The sequence below is a fragment of the Herpailurus yagouaroundi genome, unplaced genomic scaffold, assembly GCF_014898765.1.
Source record: "Herpailurus yagouaroundi ecotype Mexico unplaced genomic scaffold, PumYag 29, whole genome shotgun sequence".
NCBI lineage: Eukaryota > Metazoa > Chordata > Mammalia > Carnivora > Felidae > Herpailurus > Herpailurus yagouaroundi.
Window position 1 is genome coordinate 80,859,190 of NW_024412377.1, and position 16,954 is coordinate 80,876,143.

At 39.6% G+C, this 16,954-nt stretch overlaps 1 protein-coding gene across 3 annotated transcripts in view; it reads left to right on the forward strand.

Moving 5' to 3' along the window:
• Window positions 1–12,683, forward strand: part of LIX1 (limb and CNS expressed 1) — a 60,191-nt gene extending 47,508 nt beyond the window's left edge. For all 3 annotated transcript variants that reach the window (XM_040447927.1, XM_040447925.1, XM_040447915.1), the window contains 2 exons: window positions 7,747–7,824; window positions 9,732–12,683. In XM_040447927.1, coding sequence (XP_040303861.1) covers window positions 7,747–7,824; window positions 9,732–10,019 — 366 coding nt within the window. In that variant the 3' untranslated portion in view covers window positions 10,020–12,683. The remainder of the gene's footprint in view (window positions 1–7,746; window positions 7,825–9,731) is intronic.
• The last annotated feature ends 4,271 nt before the right edge of the window (window positions 12,684–16,954 follow it).

Here is a 16,954-nt window from a genome sequence, read left to right on the forward strand (position 1 = left end):
TTATTATTTGCAAATCAATAACAATAAGAATAATACTCATTGACACTTATTGGATGCTTACTTTGTCTGACACTGTGCTCACTGTGCTGAGCATTTAACAAATAGCATAATTTAACACTCACAATAAACATATGAGTATTTATTATCCCCATGTCATCAGGAAAGGAAATGTGCCGTATTTAGTCAATTGCAGAGCAAGGGTTCAGACCCATGCAGTCTAATTTCTGAGCTCACAGTCCCAACTGTTCTCTTTTATTGGACTGGGCAGATGAAAATTCAGCAGTGATTGGGCATGAAATGTGTGCCCTCTAAAAAAACTAAACTTGGATATTGAATATCCATATTTATGCAATGCTATACACAACGTTATATGCATTATATGCATATGTATATGCAATACACAACGTTATAATGAAGAGACTATACCTCCAGTATTTCTGTTGTTAGATTCCGAGAAGCAATCAAAGATACAATGTTTTATGGACCCAAATGTTCATTATGGTGTAGTTTACAGTGGTCTTACAATTGAGCTCTGAAGCCACCAGCTTTCAAATACCTTTCAAACTATTTTCTGGACTGCAATGCCATAGCCACTTTGTAGGTGGATACGTCCCTCCTGCCCATTTTTAAGAATCAGTATTTTCCTTCATTAGGCATTTGTTTTGTTCTCAAAATTACCCTCTCTTCATTCAGTCACCCAGTTTTTTTTTTTTTAATGTTTATTTATTTTTGAGAGAGAGAGAGAGAGTAAGTACTTATGAGTCGGGGAGGGGCAGAGAGAGAGGCAGAGGATCTGAAGCCAGCTCTGCACTGTCAGCACAGAGCCTGATGTGGGGCTTGAACCCACTAACTGTGAGATCATGACCTGGACTGAAGTCAGACTCTTAACCAAATGAGCCACTCAGGCACCATCCCGTTTTCTTTTTAAGTGGCAGTGGTCTCACTGGCCTTTGAGGCTGATTGTCTTGGTTTTGAAGAGACTGGGTATCCCTAAAGCATACCCTCTGGGATAGACAGGGGCATGCATCAGCTCAGTGATTCTGAGCCCAGACTCTGAAGTGGGCTGGCCCAATTTAGCTTGGCTCTGCTTCTCACCTCTAAATCTGTTTCCTCATTGTATGTAAATTAGGGAGACTATTAGTACTGGCACTACCTCACAGTGCCATGGTGAGCATTAGATGGGACAATATAGAAAGAGTCCAGAACAGTTCCTAGCATATGGTAAATAATGAATACTGGGGTGCCTGGGTGGCTCAGTCGGTTGAGAAGCCGACTTCGGCTCAGGTCATGATCTCGCGGTCCGTGAGTTTGAGCCCCGCGTCGGGCTCTGTGCTGACAACTCGGAGCCTGGAACCTGTTTCGGATTCTGTGTCTCCCTCTCTCTGACCCTCCCCCGTTCATGCTCTGTCTCTCTCTCTCAAAAATAAATAAACGTTAAAAAAAATTTTTTTTAAATACTCAATGAATATTGACAACTGTTATTATATATACTTCTGAAGAAAGACTGCTTCACCTGAAAGGCTACCAGATGGATTCCCTTGGCAACTTTATCTAACCTAAAGGTTTCAAATGAGGAAAAGATACCTCCCTGCACTAAATATTTCAGGGCTCTTGCTGTAGGATAAAAGGGTGGAACTGTAAAGGGTCCATACTTTTCCCCATAAATAATCTAAAGTCAAAGAGAAAAAAATGAAAGGGAAGAGGGTAACACAAGAGAAAGAACACCAATTTGTCAAAATTGGATAGACTGTGTGACACCTGCCCTACCACTTCCCACCTGGGCACTTCAGTATTCTGAGACTCAATTTTTTCATCTATAAAATAGGAATCATAATGCCCATTGTGTAGGATTTTTGTGGAATGCACATAATGTGACATTTATACAGCATCTAGTACAGTAATTTCCCCAAGGAAGAACCTCATTTATTTTAATTCCTCCCCTCTCTACCCCAACCAAAGAAAATTGTACTTCTTTTACTATAAAATGAATGCTGCCTGCTCTAGTACATAGTAGCTTGTATGTGATTTAGTAGCTGTTTTCAGAAAACTAAGAATGATTTTTGAATGTAATTAGGTTATTAATCTGGCAAAGATGAGGGAGGCAGGATTTTTAAAAATTCTTAAAATTTTGTCCAAATACTATGAAAGGCTGTACTCAACCACCTTTTAGTAATACTTTAATTACCTTGCAATGGGCTGTATGTTTTCTGTGTGGTCTATGTAGTAAGGTATTTAAGTATGTGAAATAATAACTTGAATCAAACTGTGGAAATGGTTCATAAATTCTCAGAACAGAGGCTGGGGACAGGATGGGGGACAAAGGAAGAGGATGTGAGGGCAGGAAAAATCCAAACTCACTCCCCCAGTAGGGATGCTGGCAACCCAGGAGGACGGCTGTGGAACACATCTCTTTTCCTTCTGCCAGTTCTAGGTTGCCTGCTGGGTCCCAGCACATTCCTTGGTGGCCTGGGTTAAATGCATCAGCTTGTTTCTTCACATAATGGGAATTGACCACAGACCTGGGCTGTTTGTAGCTGACACAGCAATTCAGTACCCCTGGTGGGTAATAGACGTATGTCTGTATCTAGCTACGGATGACTATACCATATAAAAACAAGGAGGGTGTCTCCTGACTGCCTGCAGGCTTTCCAGGGGGGCTGTCAAGGAGGCAGCACTCAGAGGAAACGTGATAGGCTTCTGCTTACGTTCACTTCGTGGGAGGGAAGCTGGGTAGCCTTCCCATACAGAAAATTGCCTGGTGTTTGGGGGGAGGGATGGCGACAGCACTAGCCACTGGGTCTTGTCAAGGTCAGATCTGAGGCAGACTTTGACTGAAGCTGGTTAATATATTTACTCTGAAGCCTAATGCAGTCCAAGGACGACTTGTTTATTTACATCTTTGCTAAATTCTCCAGGTCGCCTTTTAAAACCTCATCCCATAAACAAATTTCCTCTTAAATCCATTCTCTTGGGTGGGGAGATGGTGCCCACCTGTTTTTCAAGTTCTCCATTTACAGTGTTTGTTTTTCTTATTTCTGATGAATCACAGAACCAAGAGAGTCTCCCAGACAGAGTTCTAGAGAGAAGCAGCATGCATTTTCTCCCCACAAAGTAGCTGAAAGGGCAAACATTGTTCCTAGTAGGAGGCAACACCAGGAAGCACTGAGGACAGAGCCCAGCTGGTGGTGGTTTAAACTAAATGAATGACAAATTGAACCAGGAAAACTGAAGAATGAAAGCTGCAATTTGTACTTTTTCCTAAAGATGAAGAAAACAAAGGGTTCAATTCTCCATTTGATATCAAATTTATTTTACTGATCAGGACTGGCTACATAATTCTTGGGGCCCATACAAGATAAAAATGCAGGGCCTTTTAAAAAAAAATTGCTAAGAATTTCAAGTCGGTGGAGACTTAAATCAAGCTTGGGGTCCTGTGTGACTGCACAGATCACAAGTTCATGAAGCTGGCCTTGTCCCTGAGACAGACTCACCAGAAGGGATGACTAGAAAAGGAGAATTAAGCATTCACCTCAGGCACAAAATTTAAAGGAGTTTCAAAAAATTCAATGATAAAGACACTATTATAATGCACTGTTTTATTTTATTCTTATTATTTTTTTTTAGAGAAAGAGAGTGCAATCAAGGGAGAGGGGCAGAGGGAGGCAGAGAATCTTAAGCAGGCTCCACGCTCAGCATGGAGCTCAATGTGAGGCTTGATCCCACAACCCTGAGATCATGACCTGAGCCAAAACCAAGAATTCTACTCAAGTGACTGTGCCACCCAGACACCACTATACTGTGCCACCCAGACACCCCTATAATGCAATATTTTAAAAACTCAAAATGAATGTGTGAAAATTCATAACAAACAAATATCACCCTAGTCCCAACCCAATTTATAGGCCAGCTTCTTGTTTACCTGTCAGCCTACCCAGACTCCCCAGGCTTCTAGGTCAACCACATAACAAGAAGCATGGCACAAAGACATGAATAAGGAACAGGTCAGATAGCTCACCAAACTTATTTCCTTTAAAGTGATAAGGTTTTGGGGCACCTGGGTGGCTCAGTTCGTTGGGCAACCGACTTCAGCTCAGGTCATGATCTCACGGTTTGTGAGTTCGAGCCCTGCATCAGGCTCTGTGCTGACAGCTCAGAGCCTGGAGCCTGCTTCAGATTCTGTGTCTCCCACTCTCTCTACCCCTCCCCTGCTCGCGCTCTGTGTCTCTCTGTCTCTCAGTAATAAACATTAAAAAAAAAAAAATTAAAGTGATAAGGCTTTGACAGGTAGAAAACAAAACCATGAAAACCAGGCAGCAGGGGATTATGATGACCTAGGAAGAGAATCCTTACAGAGGCCCACAGCAGCCCTCTCCTTGCTCTCCTTGCCAGTCTGCAATAATGCAGGGATTTCTGATGGAATCAACGAGAGGCATACAAGGATTTCCTGGGGTTAAGAGAAGGGCTCAAACAGCTTCGGGAAGATTTGAGGATAGTAAAGGTGGTCTTATGAAGGAAAATAAAGAAGTAGGACAGGAAGAATGTGGAAATATTTCAATATACTTTACATAGTGATCATAAGATTAGCATCTCTACAAAGGAAGGCAATGACTAGATTGGGATGTAATGTAAGAAGGCAGAAAGAAGGTCATCTTCCCTGTGGGATTTTAGGAACAAAAACAGCACTGAGAAAGAGGCAGTTGTGTTACTGCTGCAGCAAAAACTCCTTGGGGATGGAATAGAAATTTGGACAAACCATAAGGGGTAAGGAGGAGGGCTCTTCCACAGTGAAAAACAGTTCAAGTCTCTGTGGGGAAGTTTTTGAGAGATGTCGGTTGCCAAGGGACATGGGAACAGTTTTTGGCTCTGTTCATGGCAAAATTGTGGGTGCTAAAGTCTTAGGAGGACTGCTGGGTGGAATGCCAAGAGTTTATCTGGAAAGGGGGCAGTAGTTAGTGTATAGATAAGAATGAGAGCTTAGAAGACATTGGAGGAAGAATATGTTACTAAGGCAAAAATTGTAGGATGGTGGAATTAAGAGCCCTGTAGGCTGTTTCTCAAACTGGGCAACAAGGACAATATCAAGAGGGCTGTTGAAAGTCACAGAAGAAACTCACTATATCTTTCTGGGTTTTACTGAGTGTAACCATTATAAACTTGGGCTGGGGGGAAAGTGGAGGAGTGGAGGTGGTATGCATTATTTTAAAAAATGGATATATACACTAGAATACAAAATAAAACATGAAACGGTAAGAGATGTCTTATTTGGAAATAGTGGCCCTCCTGTAATATCACAGAGACTGTTTCCTATCAGGACATAAAAAGTGTTCCTTTTCATTTTTATGGCTACCAAGTCTCTAGTGAGTAGGTTTAAAGGTACAATGAGAAAGGTAGCACAGATTTACCCTCTTCAGTCACTGGGGTTACCTTGCTGAGAAGCACAGGGGTGAGAAGCAGATTACATAAGATTTAGCTGTAGAACAAACCAACTCTCACTTTTCCAAATTACCAGAGTGACATGACAGACTGAAAATCTGGACCAGGGAGAAGTGAAAAAGAGAGGGCATAAGAGGGGCAGCTTCCCTGAGCAGTGGAACCAGAGCCCTAGGCAGATAGTGGCATCTCTGTTTGGGGTAAGAGGAATAATTCTGCTGGTATCCATGAATTATTTTAATTAATAGAAACACATGGTTTTGCTTTTACTGAAGTCTCTATGGGCTCTTTGAGTGCTTACTTGAATAATAGAATATAGACAAAACCCCAAACTGAAAAGAAGGGGAAAAAATTACATTCTACTGGCAATTTTAGACATAAGAATGGTGATATTTGCTCTTCTGATCATCTTATAGCTTTAAAATTCAATAATTTTAAGATGTCTGAAATCTTAGAATGCCTTAGGTCTCTTCATTTTCATAATTTAAGCTTCTTCCTGAGCAAGCAGAGGTAAAGACAATAACAATCAGCTTTTTTAAATGGTCGGTAGGACATCTGTCTCAAAGTTAAGTTTTCATAACTAGTGTCATGACCAGGAATTTCCTTAATTGAATTGTGTGTGTTGTTTATGCTGTTAATCCACAATGGGGGGGGGGTAGTCTCTCTGACCAAAAATGAAAAAAAATGCAGATAATTTCACTGGAAGACGCATTAGGAAAATAAAATCTTCAGTATGTGTATACAGTTTACCTTGTCCTTCATATCATCAAGGGAAAAGATGCTGATAGAAACTCAGTGATGTGCTCAGCCCTGGGCCACTGGATATAGGGACTGTGGATTGGTTTTAAGGTCAATTATACTTTATTACCCATATTTTTATGCATTTTCTTGACTGAATTTATAAACACAGGAGAATTTTACAGTTTCTGTGGTTTGTCAATTATATGTTATCTATATTTACTTTTTGGCTAAAATTTAAATGGTTTCTTTAATATGTAATATTGTCACATGATTCAAAGCTCAATAGGTAACAAAGAATGTCAGAGGGAGATCTCCCTCCCCATCCTCCCAGACATTCCTGTTCTCTCCCCAGAGACAACTATGTTACCCAGTTCTTTTGTATCTTGCCAGAACTCTCCTGGCATTTACAAGCAAACATTTATAAGGGTTTTCTATTCTTTTAAATCAAATACCAGCACACAGTATATGTGTTGTGCATCTTGCTTTTCTTTTAACACCACATCATAAAGACTCTTTATACTAGAACCTGGAGAGCCTTCTCATTCTCTCTCCGTGAATGAAAGTATTCAGTAGCAAGAATGTATTGTAGGGGAGGAAAATAATTTTCCCTCTACCCTTATGAGTTCTTAGCTGAGACCCCTGCAATCAAAGACAGATTAACATAAGAAAAACAGAAGTTTATTAGCATATATACCTCACATATATATGAGAGATACTCAGGGAAAAATAAGTATCTTCCTGAGGTGGCTTGGAATTTATGATAAAATACCATCTTGATAGGAAAAGGGGAGGCAGGAGATGTAGGCCTCTTAGGGGATAGCAAATGATTTTTAAGAAAGATGAATGGGCCCTTAGTAGAATAGATAGGATGTATAATACTTTGTGACAGAGTTTGTTTGGGTATGGTGTGGACTTCCAGTTTCCTTTTCTATAGTAAGAGTTGGTCTTCCCTGGTTGATAAAATTCCTCGGGAGAAGATTTATCAAAACAAGTTCCTTTTGTCTTTAGGCAGATAAGGGGAGTTCAGGGAAAGACTTTCCCTGCATTTGATGTTTTTCAAGTGCTTCTGGCTTAAAATAATCAATATACCAAAATGGCATGTTTTGGAATGACATGTCCTAAACTTATATTTTGGAGTAGCATATTCTGCTACCCTTAAGTTTCATACTTTTTAAAACCATTTCCTTAAAAATGATCATTTAACATATTCCCAGCCTCAGGCAATTTCAAAAACAGTACAATGAATATTTTGCCTGCACATCATTCTGAGATATGCTGGTATATTTAGATAACTTCTTGAATGTAGAGTTGTTACAGTATATGTATTTTTAATGTTGAAAGATATTTTTCAACTACTTAGTCATTTTATTGTGCAAATATGGATGCGGCAGAGGAGAGAAGAATGCTCAAGAATCTTGGAGACTCTGGTGTTTGAAAAGTCTCAAAATGTTCTGATGATATTGTGTATTCTATTTTCCTGAGATAGTTGGGGATCAGAGTTATGCCCTACCCATCTCTCACACTTTCTTTCACATTTCTGCTTTGAGATTAATGACAGGTGTTTGGGTTTTGTAGGAGCTGATGACCATTTTCCAACTACTGCACTGGAATGGAAGCCTAAAAGCCCTTCGTGAAACAAAGTGTTCCCGACAGGTGAGATTTTCCAATCAAGAACAGGTTTATGTCATAGAGACTGAGCAGATGGCTTGTCATCTTCCTAGATTTCCTTTATTTGGATTTTTCTCTGTTTAAATTTGGTACTTTATGTATTAAGAGCAGAAGATACAGGAAAAAACATATATAAAGCAGTCTATTTGAGTCAGGGACTGACCAACTAGGCATGCTAAGGAGAATATTGCCTGGACATGGGATTCATTTAGCTACCTGTACTAAATGCCAGAATGGAGGGATCATTAAGACAGACTTGATTTCTAAGTCAAGTGCTAAATCTACTCTACACACCTGCCCAACCTTAGAATTTGTGCCTTCACCGGAATCTACCCCCAAAACGAAGAGCACACTGTATACACTGTATGTTAGCCAACTTGGCAATAAATTATATATATTAAAAAAGAATTTGTGCCCTCTTCTGTTCTCGAATGCAGAAAGAAATTTGAGAATGTACTGTTTCTGAACTGCTTCACTGAAGAATGGTAAAGTTATCCACTAAAAGTCCCCAAAGGGCAACAGAAATGATTATAAAGCTGGGCAAGCTGGCATTCAGTCACCTCAATTTTTTGGTTTGGAAGTTTCTTCCTTGTTTTTCAGAAATGGGGTCTCACTATTTCTTTGTTACCTATGAGAAGCACCCTTCCCCCCTTTTTTTAATGGCAAAGGCAAACCCTGTCCTGTGTATTGAACAGCTTTCACCTGCTATCTTCCAATATTTATGCTTTCTTTGCTTTCTTTATGCACCATTGGACTTTGAAAGATGGCCATTTATTTTTGAGAATTTGCTAACAGGAATTTGTATGAGGAATAAAGCCTTTACTAGTCAGCTAGATGTGGGTGGATATAAGAGTTTTCCATGCACTGCAGCCCCAGGAGTTTTCAGTTGATCTTTGGTTAGAAAGTCTGGCTTTCAAAATGTCAAAGATGGAAAAGAAATAAGTAGCTGACAATGGTTTTGGCTATTTTTTTTCTTTTCCTTTGATTTTATAAAAGGCCTTTGAAACTCACTGGGTTAGTTATAAACACTTTTCCATGGTTGTTTTTAATTTGTTAAGGTCATAAATAAATACCATATGTTCTTGAAAATAAAAATAAGCAAAGCATCCCCTCTATAAGATCTTCTTAAAGTGTATCCATCAAACCCATACATTATGTTACAATGTATTGGCAATTTTTTTCACATGAAAATTGACAGGTAGTGGCCAATTTTTAATTGTTTGCAGAAGAAATACTGTACATGAAGTTACCATTGTATCAATAATGATAATGCCTATGTTCCACAATACACTTTTATAGTTCTATTTGTAGTTGCTGTGAGCCATTTGGACTGTCATCTATCTTCCTTAAGCTAACAAATTGACTCTTGTTAGGAAGTGGGCTCTCCTGGTTTCTAAGTCTTGTCCTCATTCAAAGCCTCCTGCTTTCTGCAGGGGGTGAGACCAAACCCAATTATACCCTAATCTTTTCCATATAACTGTTTCCATCTCTCCATCTTGCTGAAGGAGAAAATCCTGGGCAGAAGAGTTCAAGGAATAAATGAGGTAATATCCATGTGTGAAGGAATGCATTTTCTAAGGAAGACATTTTCTAGCAACGTCAGAGCTCTGTTGTGAACATTATTGAGTCATTTTTGGTGGTAGTGTTTTGACTTAGCCTGAAGTGACCCTGCTTTGCTTGACCAGCTTGGCCCTTCATTTGCTTTAAGAAGCATATCATGGGATTTGGTTTCCGTGTGTAGACATCAGAGAGGTTCAGTTATTGGTAAAACCTCTATGAATGTGGATGTGGGGGGTGGCAGGGACAAAGGAAATGAGGTGTTGGAAAGCCATGAACACAGGTGCCTTTGTTGCTCTTCACTGACACTCTGGACTTTGTCTCTTGGCTTCCAGGAAGTCATCTCCTACTATTCCCAGTATTCCCTAGATGAAAAGATGCGCAGCCACATGGCCCTGGACTGGATCATGAAAGAGAAGGAATCTCCAGGAATTCTCTCTCAAGAGCTACGGATGGCCCTGAGGGAGTTGGAGGAAGCCAGGAAAGCAGGACAAGAACTGCGGTTTTACAAAGAAAAGAAAGAAATCCTGAGTTTAGCCCTGACTCAGATCTACAGCGATCCTGACACCTCCTCACCCAGTGATGATCAGCTGAGCCTAACGGCTCTTTGTGGCTACCACTAGCAAGGCCAGGTTCCAGCTGGCCTGAGGTTGGCAGAGGCTGGACTCTAACATTAGGAAGCTCAGTGAAGGAAGTTGTTGGAGGCTTTACCACCTACAGCTACCACCTGAAGGCTGTACTAATTCTTCCCACCCATTCCATTCATAGACTCTCAGAGTAATAGGATCTTTACAGGTCCCAACAATTTTCCCATCACACTTTCAAGAGTTCCTCCTCTTACTGAAAGGATGGAGACAGAATTGTTTGAAAAACATTTCCCAGGTTTGGCTCTAACCTAAAGCCCTGTTGACATGTGCCTTCCTAGATTATGTATGTTGTTTTAAACAATGGGCCAGTGTAGCATCCCCCAAAAGAACACCAGCTGGGACTGAGGAAAGTAGCATGAGAGCAATTTTTAAAAATAGTTGGGATTAAATAAACAACATAGAAAATACACATGGGTCAGAATTTCTTCCTAAGCTTTATAACTAAGAGACACTTCTACTCTACTAGGTAAAATCCAAAATTCCAGTGGCAATTTTATCTGGACATCCCACTATCAAAGATCTAAAGTGGTAATAGTGAAAATACGTGATAAATTTAACTTGGCTTAAAATGCCAGTTATAATAATTTTTAAAAAATCCACACTCTTCGGTATGGGGATAAATTTCACCTAGAATAGTACTCCTATTCCTCAAGAAGAATTAGTATCTAATTTTAATGAGTCCTGCAAACAGTGATGTTCATTTTTAACTTGCAAATAGATAACTCAGATTGATTTGTTTTTATTTTTGCCACCACAGTCATCTATGTATCATGGAGACAGTCACTGGATTTTGAAAAATCATTAGCTTTTAACAGTGCTTGCATTTGATTAGTTTTCGTGCATTAGAGAGAAGGAGTATTTAACTGTCTTTATTGTTGTTCAAGAACATAAGCCAGGAGTAGTTCAAATGTAGTGTCATTTCCAAGTTTTAATTAGACATTGTCATCTCTCTTTGAAAATGGCTTGGGTCAATTAACTGATTAGAAAACCAAAAGCAAATACAGACCAATTTTTAGATGGTTTCTGGTCACTCAAATTTAAGAATGGCAGCAGTGTGAATTTTAGACATTTGTAGGAATTTCCAACTTTATAACACAAAAAGGATTATCTTGCATTTAGTCCAATAATTCAAAATAAAGGATACAGTTTTTTCAATGTTAAATAAGATTTCTTTTTCTTCATGTTTAAGTGAATGCAAACTAACGTTCCTGAAGGCTAAAACCATTATATTTACATTAAAGTTTACAAAACCATGATAGCTTAACTTCATATATAAATATGTGCAGATGTAATTATCACTCCTTAAGTCCCCATGAAAACTATATATATGGATCATGTATTTTGGAATTAGCCTTTAAAATAAAAAAATTAATTTCAGATATCATATTTCTCACACCAGGGGAAAATTTAGCTTCTTACCTACTGCCTTACTCTGTCGTGAAAGGTAATACTATAAATATTAGATAAATTTAATTTAAAAATATTGTGTTAACAAATGTCACATTTCTCCCCAAAATGAGGCTAAATGTCACCTAGAATAAAACTAAAACTATATTCCCTTACAATCCTAAAAAGGAATTCGAATTAATATTTGCAAGTTGAATAAATTTTAACATTAAGGAAACTTTCTGTTAAAAGCAATTTTTTCATAAAGTCATTACTCTATCATTTCATAAAACCATAATTTCCCATGTTAGGTGTGATTATAGGTAGGTCCATCTTTGCTGCATTTGCAGCTTTTGACCATGACCACCTAAAGCTGACACCATCTAATTAGATCCAGGAAGGGGAATCAGCAAGGAAAATGTTAAAATTTATTCTTTGCTCTATAATTAGAAAACTGTACCTATTACGTGAACTAAAAGCATTGCCCTTGGCCAATGGCAGTTTTCCCAGCTGGTCAGAACTGCCCACTCTTCCTGGAATGATATGGAACCTATAGCAAAAGAAACAAAATTCAGAATCTCTGCCATTGCTGGAGCCTTTTAATGCTCATTTATAGCAAATCAATTTTAGCTAAGACATAAGGGCTGCCAATACATCACTTAAACATTTATAATTCCAGACCTAAGAAGAGCCATGTTGAAAAGCAAAGTAGATTCTTCTTCTTCTTCTTCTTCTTCTTCTTCTGTATCTTGTTCTCAGTGATACACTGTGTTGAAGGGGATTAAAGTGGAAGATTCTCTATTTTAAATATATGGAGTTCTGGGTCCTAAACTTTTGTGGTTATAATGCCTTTGAGAATCTGATGAAAGCTATGGACCTTCTCCTAGGAAAATAGAGTGAAGCATATACCTTCAAATTTATGCAAACAGTTTCAGAGAGTTTGTGAACCTCCCCAATGTCCATGGATTGCTCTAAGGACCTCCAATTTAGAATCTTGAGTACAGACTTATAGTCTCAAACTTTTCAGCATGGATCCAAACTAGCTCAGACCAGCCCTGTGTAGCCTATTTCTAAGATAAATGTTATCATCCTTAAATACAGAATTGTACTGCATTTTGACAAGAATGGTTTAATCTTCACAAAGTCCAAATATACCAAATTGCTATGAAAAAACAGCTTAAAACAAACTAGTCACTAAGTGTGTGAACCTATTAGAATATTGTCAATCTAATAAAGACATTATTCCTCTAATGATCAGAATTTGTCCATTTGTTCAAAAGCTGTAGTCCACTGATACGTTTTCCATTTAATTTATTCACTTACCTCTAGAAAAGGAGAATAAAATCACAGATAGTCCTGAAATGCTATACCATAATCAACTATGAATCTAATCATCTATGTCTCAGGAAAAAGAGAAAGAAAGCATAAAGATTTACACTTCCCTGTTTCTTTCGGGGAAGCTTTTGAAGACAACAGTATTATCATAGTTGACTTCATCTCTAAGATACTTTAGAGAATTCTGAGTTATATCATGCCATGTCTTTCTTTCTTGCCATGGACAAAAGAAGCCAGACTAAGAATATTTTCATTATCCTTGACTGTATTTAAAAGTAAACATTATTCAAGATATTATCACTTTTATATCATTGATACTTTTTTGTTCTGCCTTGCAGAAATGCAAGTATCAAGTTTTCTTCTATGGTGTCTATGGTGTAAAAGAGTGAATATTGTTTTCAGCCAGGATCCTAGGAAAAAGAAAATCATTTTTTCTACCACAGTGGTTCTCAACTCTGGCTACACATTAGAAATACCCAAGGGCCTCTAAAAATTCCAAAATGTCCAGATTATACCCTGACCAATGAAATCAAACTCTCTGGAAGTGGGGCCCAGGCATCAGTATTTTTTAAAGCTCCCCAGGTTGTTTCAATGTGCAGCAAGGTTTGAGAATGACTGCTCTATCCAGCAAGGTCTGGCTCAGAGGTCTATGACCTAACTAGTGGAAGCTATTATTCCATTTGGCCTAGGCCCCAATTCAAATGTTGAGTTCTTTTGAGCTAGGTAGAACCAAAACCTTCAGCTTGAGCAAGAGGATCTCCTGGAGCCCAGAACTAAAGAGGGGCAAGCACCTGCATATCCACGCGCATGCGTGTACACACACACACACACACACACACACACACACTGTATCTTAGCAATACATCCACGTTCTGCCCCAGGGTCCAGGCTTTCTTTCTCAAAATATGGTATGTAAAATATCTACACCAGAATCATCAGGGGGTACTCATTTAAAAGTTCAAGTTGCTGGGCCACACCCCAGACCTGCTGACCAAATTACAGGAGAAGGTCTGGGTTATTTACCACTTCACCAGATGTTTCTGATCACACTTAAATTTGAGCTCTTTTGGCCTAAAGCTACCTAACACATTTTTAGTAGGCAGAACAGCCCTGCCCCTTCTGACATAACTAGCCTCTTGGGGTAGAGTGCAGAAAGGAATAAAGAAGAGAAGGGAAGGTTATCTCTATCCTTTCTGGAAGGAAGCTGGAGAAAAACAGAAGGGGCACAGAGATATGGCTGCCTTTTCCTACCAAAAGAGCAGCTCCCACTCTTTTATCACCTTGGCCTTAACATTTGGAATTACTTTTAATCCCTTTACTAGAAACTGTGGAAATCTCTTTTAGCTCACAGTTAAAGCCACTTCTTTAAACCTGACTAAACTCTGGTAGCACTTTGTTCCTTGGAGCAAAGTAGGCTGTGGGAAAGGCAAGCAGAAGCTTCTTCTTGAAAGCTGTTGAGTCTCTAGAGGTTTAGGAGTGAAAATCCCAGATTGCAATCTATTTTTAGCAGTTCCCATTTTAGCAGCAATTATGTTCCACAAATACGTTTGTAAGTCAATTGTTCAACCCTGAAGGCGCATTTTTCTATAGGAGCAATGTCAAATATGGTGGCAAGTTTCCCAGACTAACCTACATAAGCAGTAGGGTACCCCAAATATTGATCTCTGGACCTAATACCTCTCCAGGTTGTAAGAGGGCAGGGGAGGGTGGAACAAGGACAGCTGAGGCTAGGTCACAGTATTGAAAACCTCCCGAGGCATATTTCTCATCCCAAAATTTGTTCTCCCGGCTCTTTATTTTCTCCTTGCTCCTCCATAGATTACCTTGCCAATACACCACCCACTGCCATCACTTGCTGCTTCTTATGATCATGGTTTCTTCTACTTGCTGACTTACTGAAGTAGAGAGGTGACTTTTTACTGCCCTCTTACAACTCTTTGAAAATTTCCAAGAGGTGTTATCACTAGAAACAGGAACATTTTTGTGACCTAAAAATGTCAGTTACTAAGCTTCTCTGCAGACTTTTCACCAGGGCTGGTGGGGAAAAACATAGACACACAAAGCAGGACAGGCTTTGGACAGGCTAGCCATGGAACCTGTCCCATTCCCCCATACTCCTAGATTTCCCGAGTTTTGGTGTTCTCATTAGGTTCCACATGACACTGCCCCATCCTGATCACAGCTGCCCCATAAATAGCCAGTGATTCTGAGTAATCTGGCTCAAAACTCCAAAATGGACTGATCAGTCTGTCCTCTCAGGAATGTGAACTAAGAAACATGAAAAGAATTTGCCAGTTTGAGTTGGGAGGTGAAGTTGGAAGAGTCATGTTCATGAAAGTGATGGTTTGTGCAAGCTGAAGTGAGGAGGAGAAGGAACCATGAGTCAGTAGAGGAAGCTGGTCAGTAGAAAGAGGAGATGCTGGTTGGTGCAGAGAGCAGATGCAGGGAGAGGCGGAGAGGCAAGGAGAAGATGAACACAGGAAGCCCATGAAAGGATGGCAAGAGCTGTGTCTCAAATGCCCTGCAATAAATTTTCTTATTCTTTATCTGAGTGGATCACATACCTTGCAACCAAGGAAACCATTCAGAGCAAAATCACACTCTATTATTCTGGATTTTTTTATCCTCAGCATAGACCCCAAAAAAAATGACATCAGAAAGAGCCCCTTCGAATGATAAAAATGCTGCTGAGAAAAGTAGATTTAGAACTTGGGACAGAGATCACCTTTCCCCACTCACTCCCCTTCCCCCTCCAATGTGGCCAGGAGTCCTCCCAGCTCTGAAATAAGTTTATGTATCCTATGCTGATCATCCTGCCCTTGCTGGGCTGTGTTCTCACCTTCCACAGGAGGTATGACCACAGAGGGAAAATAGAACTCTATTTTTAAAAAGACAGAATTCATAATCTCAAATGACTGTTGTCTTCTTAAAAAATTGGTTACCTTCTCTAACAATCCTCAAGAATGCTGTCTTTGGCAAAGACATTCCTGTCATGAACTCCTCTTTGGAAATGGTCCTGTGAATCCATGCAAGCAAAGGAAGAAAAGCAGTTTCTTTTGTTGGCTGAAAGCTTCTTGCCATCCTGAACTGACTAGTTTATTTTAGCAACTGGACTATTTAGATCAACTACTTAGCAGGTGCTCAATGAATGTCTCTTGAGTAGAAATTTGTTAACAGTGTGTTGGTGCCTTCCTTACTCCTTGATGATGAGTTAATTCATTCACCAGTCTTTCTCTCTTCTACTAGACTAGTCAGGACTCACTTGATTGTAAGGTAGAAATCCAAATAGAAACCACTAGGCAAAAGGAGAGTTTATTGGCTTATGACACAAGAGTCCCAGGATAGTTTTTGTTGCAAGTACATCTGGGTCCAGGAGCACAAACCGGGACTTGGTCTCTCTCATGATATAGATATGTACATAAGTGTGCACATGTGTATCATTGCTCAATTCTCAAATCGGCTTTCTTTTGTGTCGGCCTCATTATTAGGCCTGCTGTCCCCTGGAGCGGCAAGATGGTGACTAGTAGTGTCATGCTTCCCTCATAGCAGCGGAAGAAATTCTCTTCCCAGCAGTTCAAACCCAAATCCCAGAACTGAGCGCTATTGTGGTGTTTCAGTTCAATCACTGTGCCAGGCCTGAATCACATGTCTGTCCCCATAGAACTAGTGGTTAAGTCATCCCATCTGAACAACTTAGATCTAGTGAAGGAGGGGGAGGTGGATATGGGTGCAGTCACCAAAATGAGGAAAGATGGACATTTCCTAAGACATTATATTTATTTTTTATTTTTTTTAAATGTATTTATTTATTTCAAGAGAGACAGAGAGGATGAGTAGGGGAGGGCAGAGAGAGAGGGAGAAAGAGAATCCTAAGCAGGCTCTGCGCTGTCAGCGTGGAGTCCCAGGCAGGGCTTACACTCACAAACCACGAGATCATGACCTCAGCTGAAACCAAGAGTCAGAGGCTTAACCAACTAAGCCACCGAAGTGCACCTCCTAAGACATTTTAAAAATATTTCTCCTTGAGAGCCTTCAGAGGCAGAGTGAAAAATAGAACAAATGCAGTCTCTTCAACCTGTAATTGGGTAAGAGGATTCTGGGTAGATGAAAACAACAGATGTCCACTATGAATACATTGTACCATTTCCAAAAATCAAATCCACCCTCAAAGGACAAATTTTGTCACCATT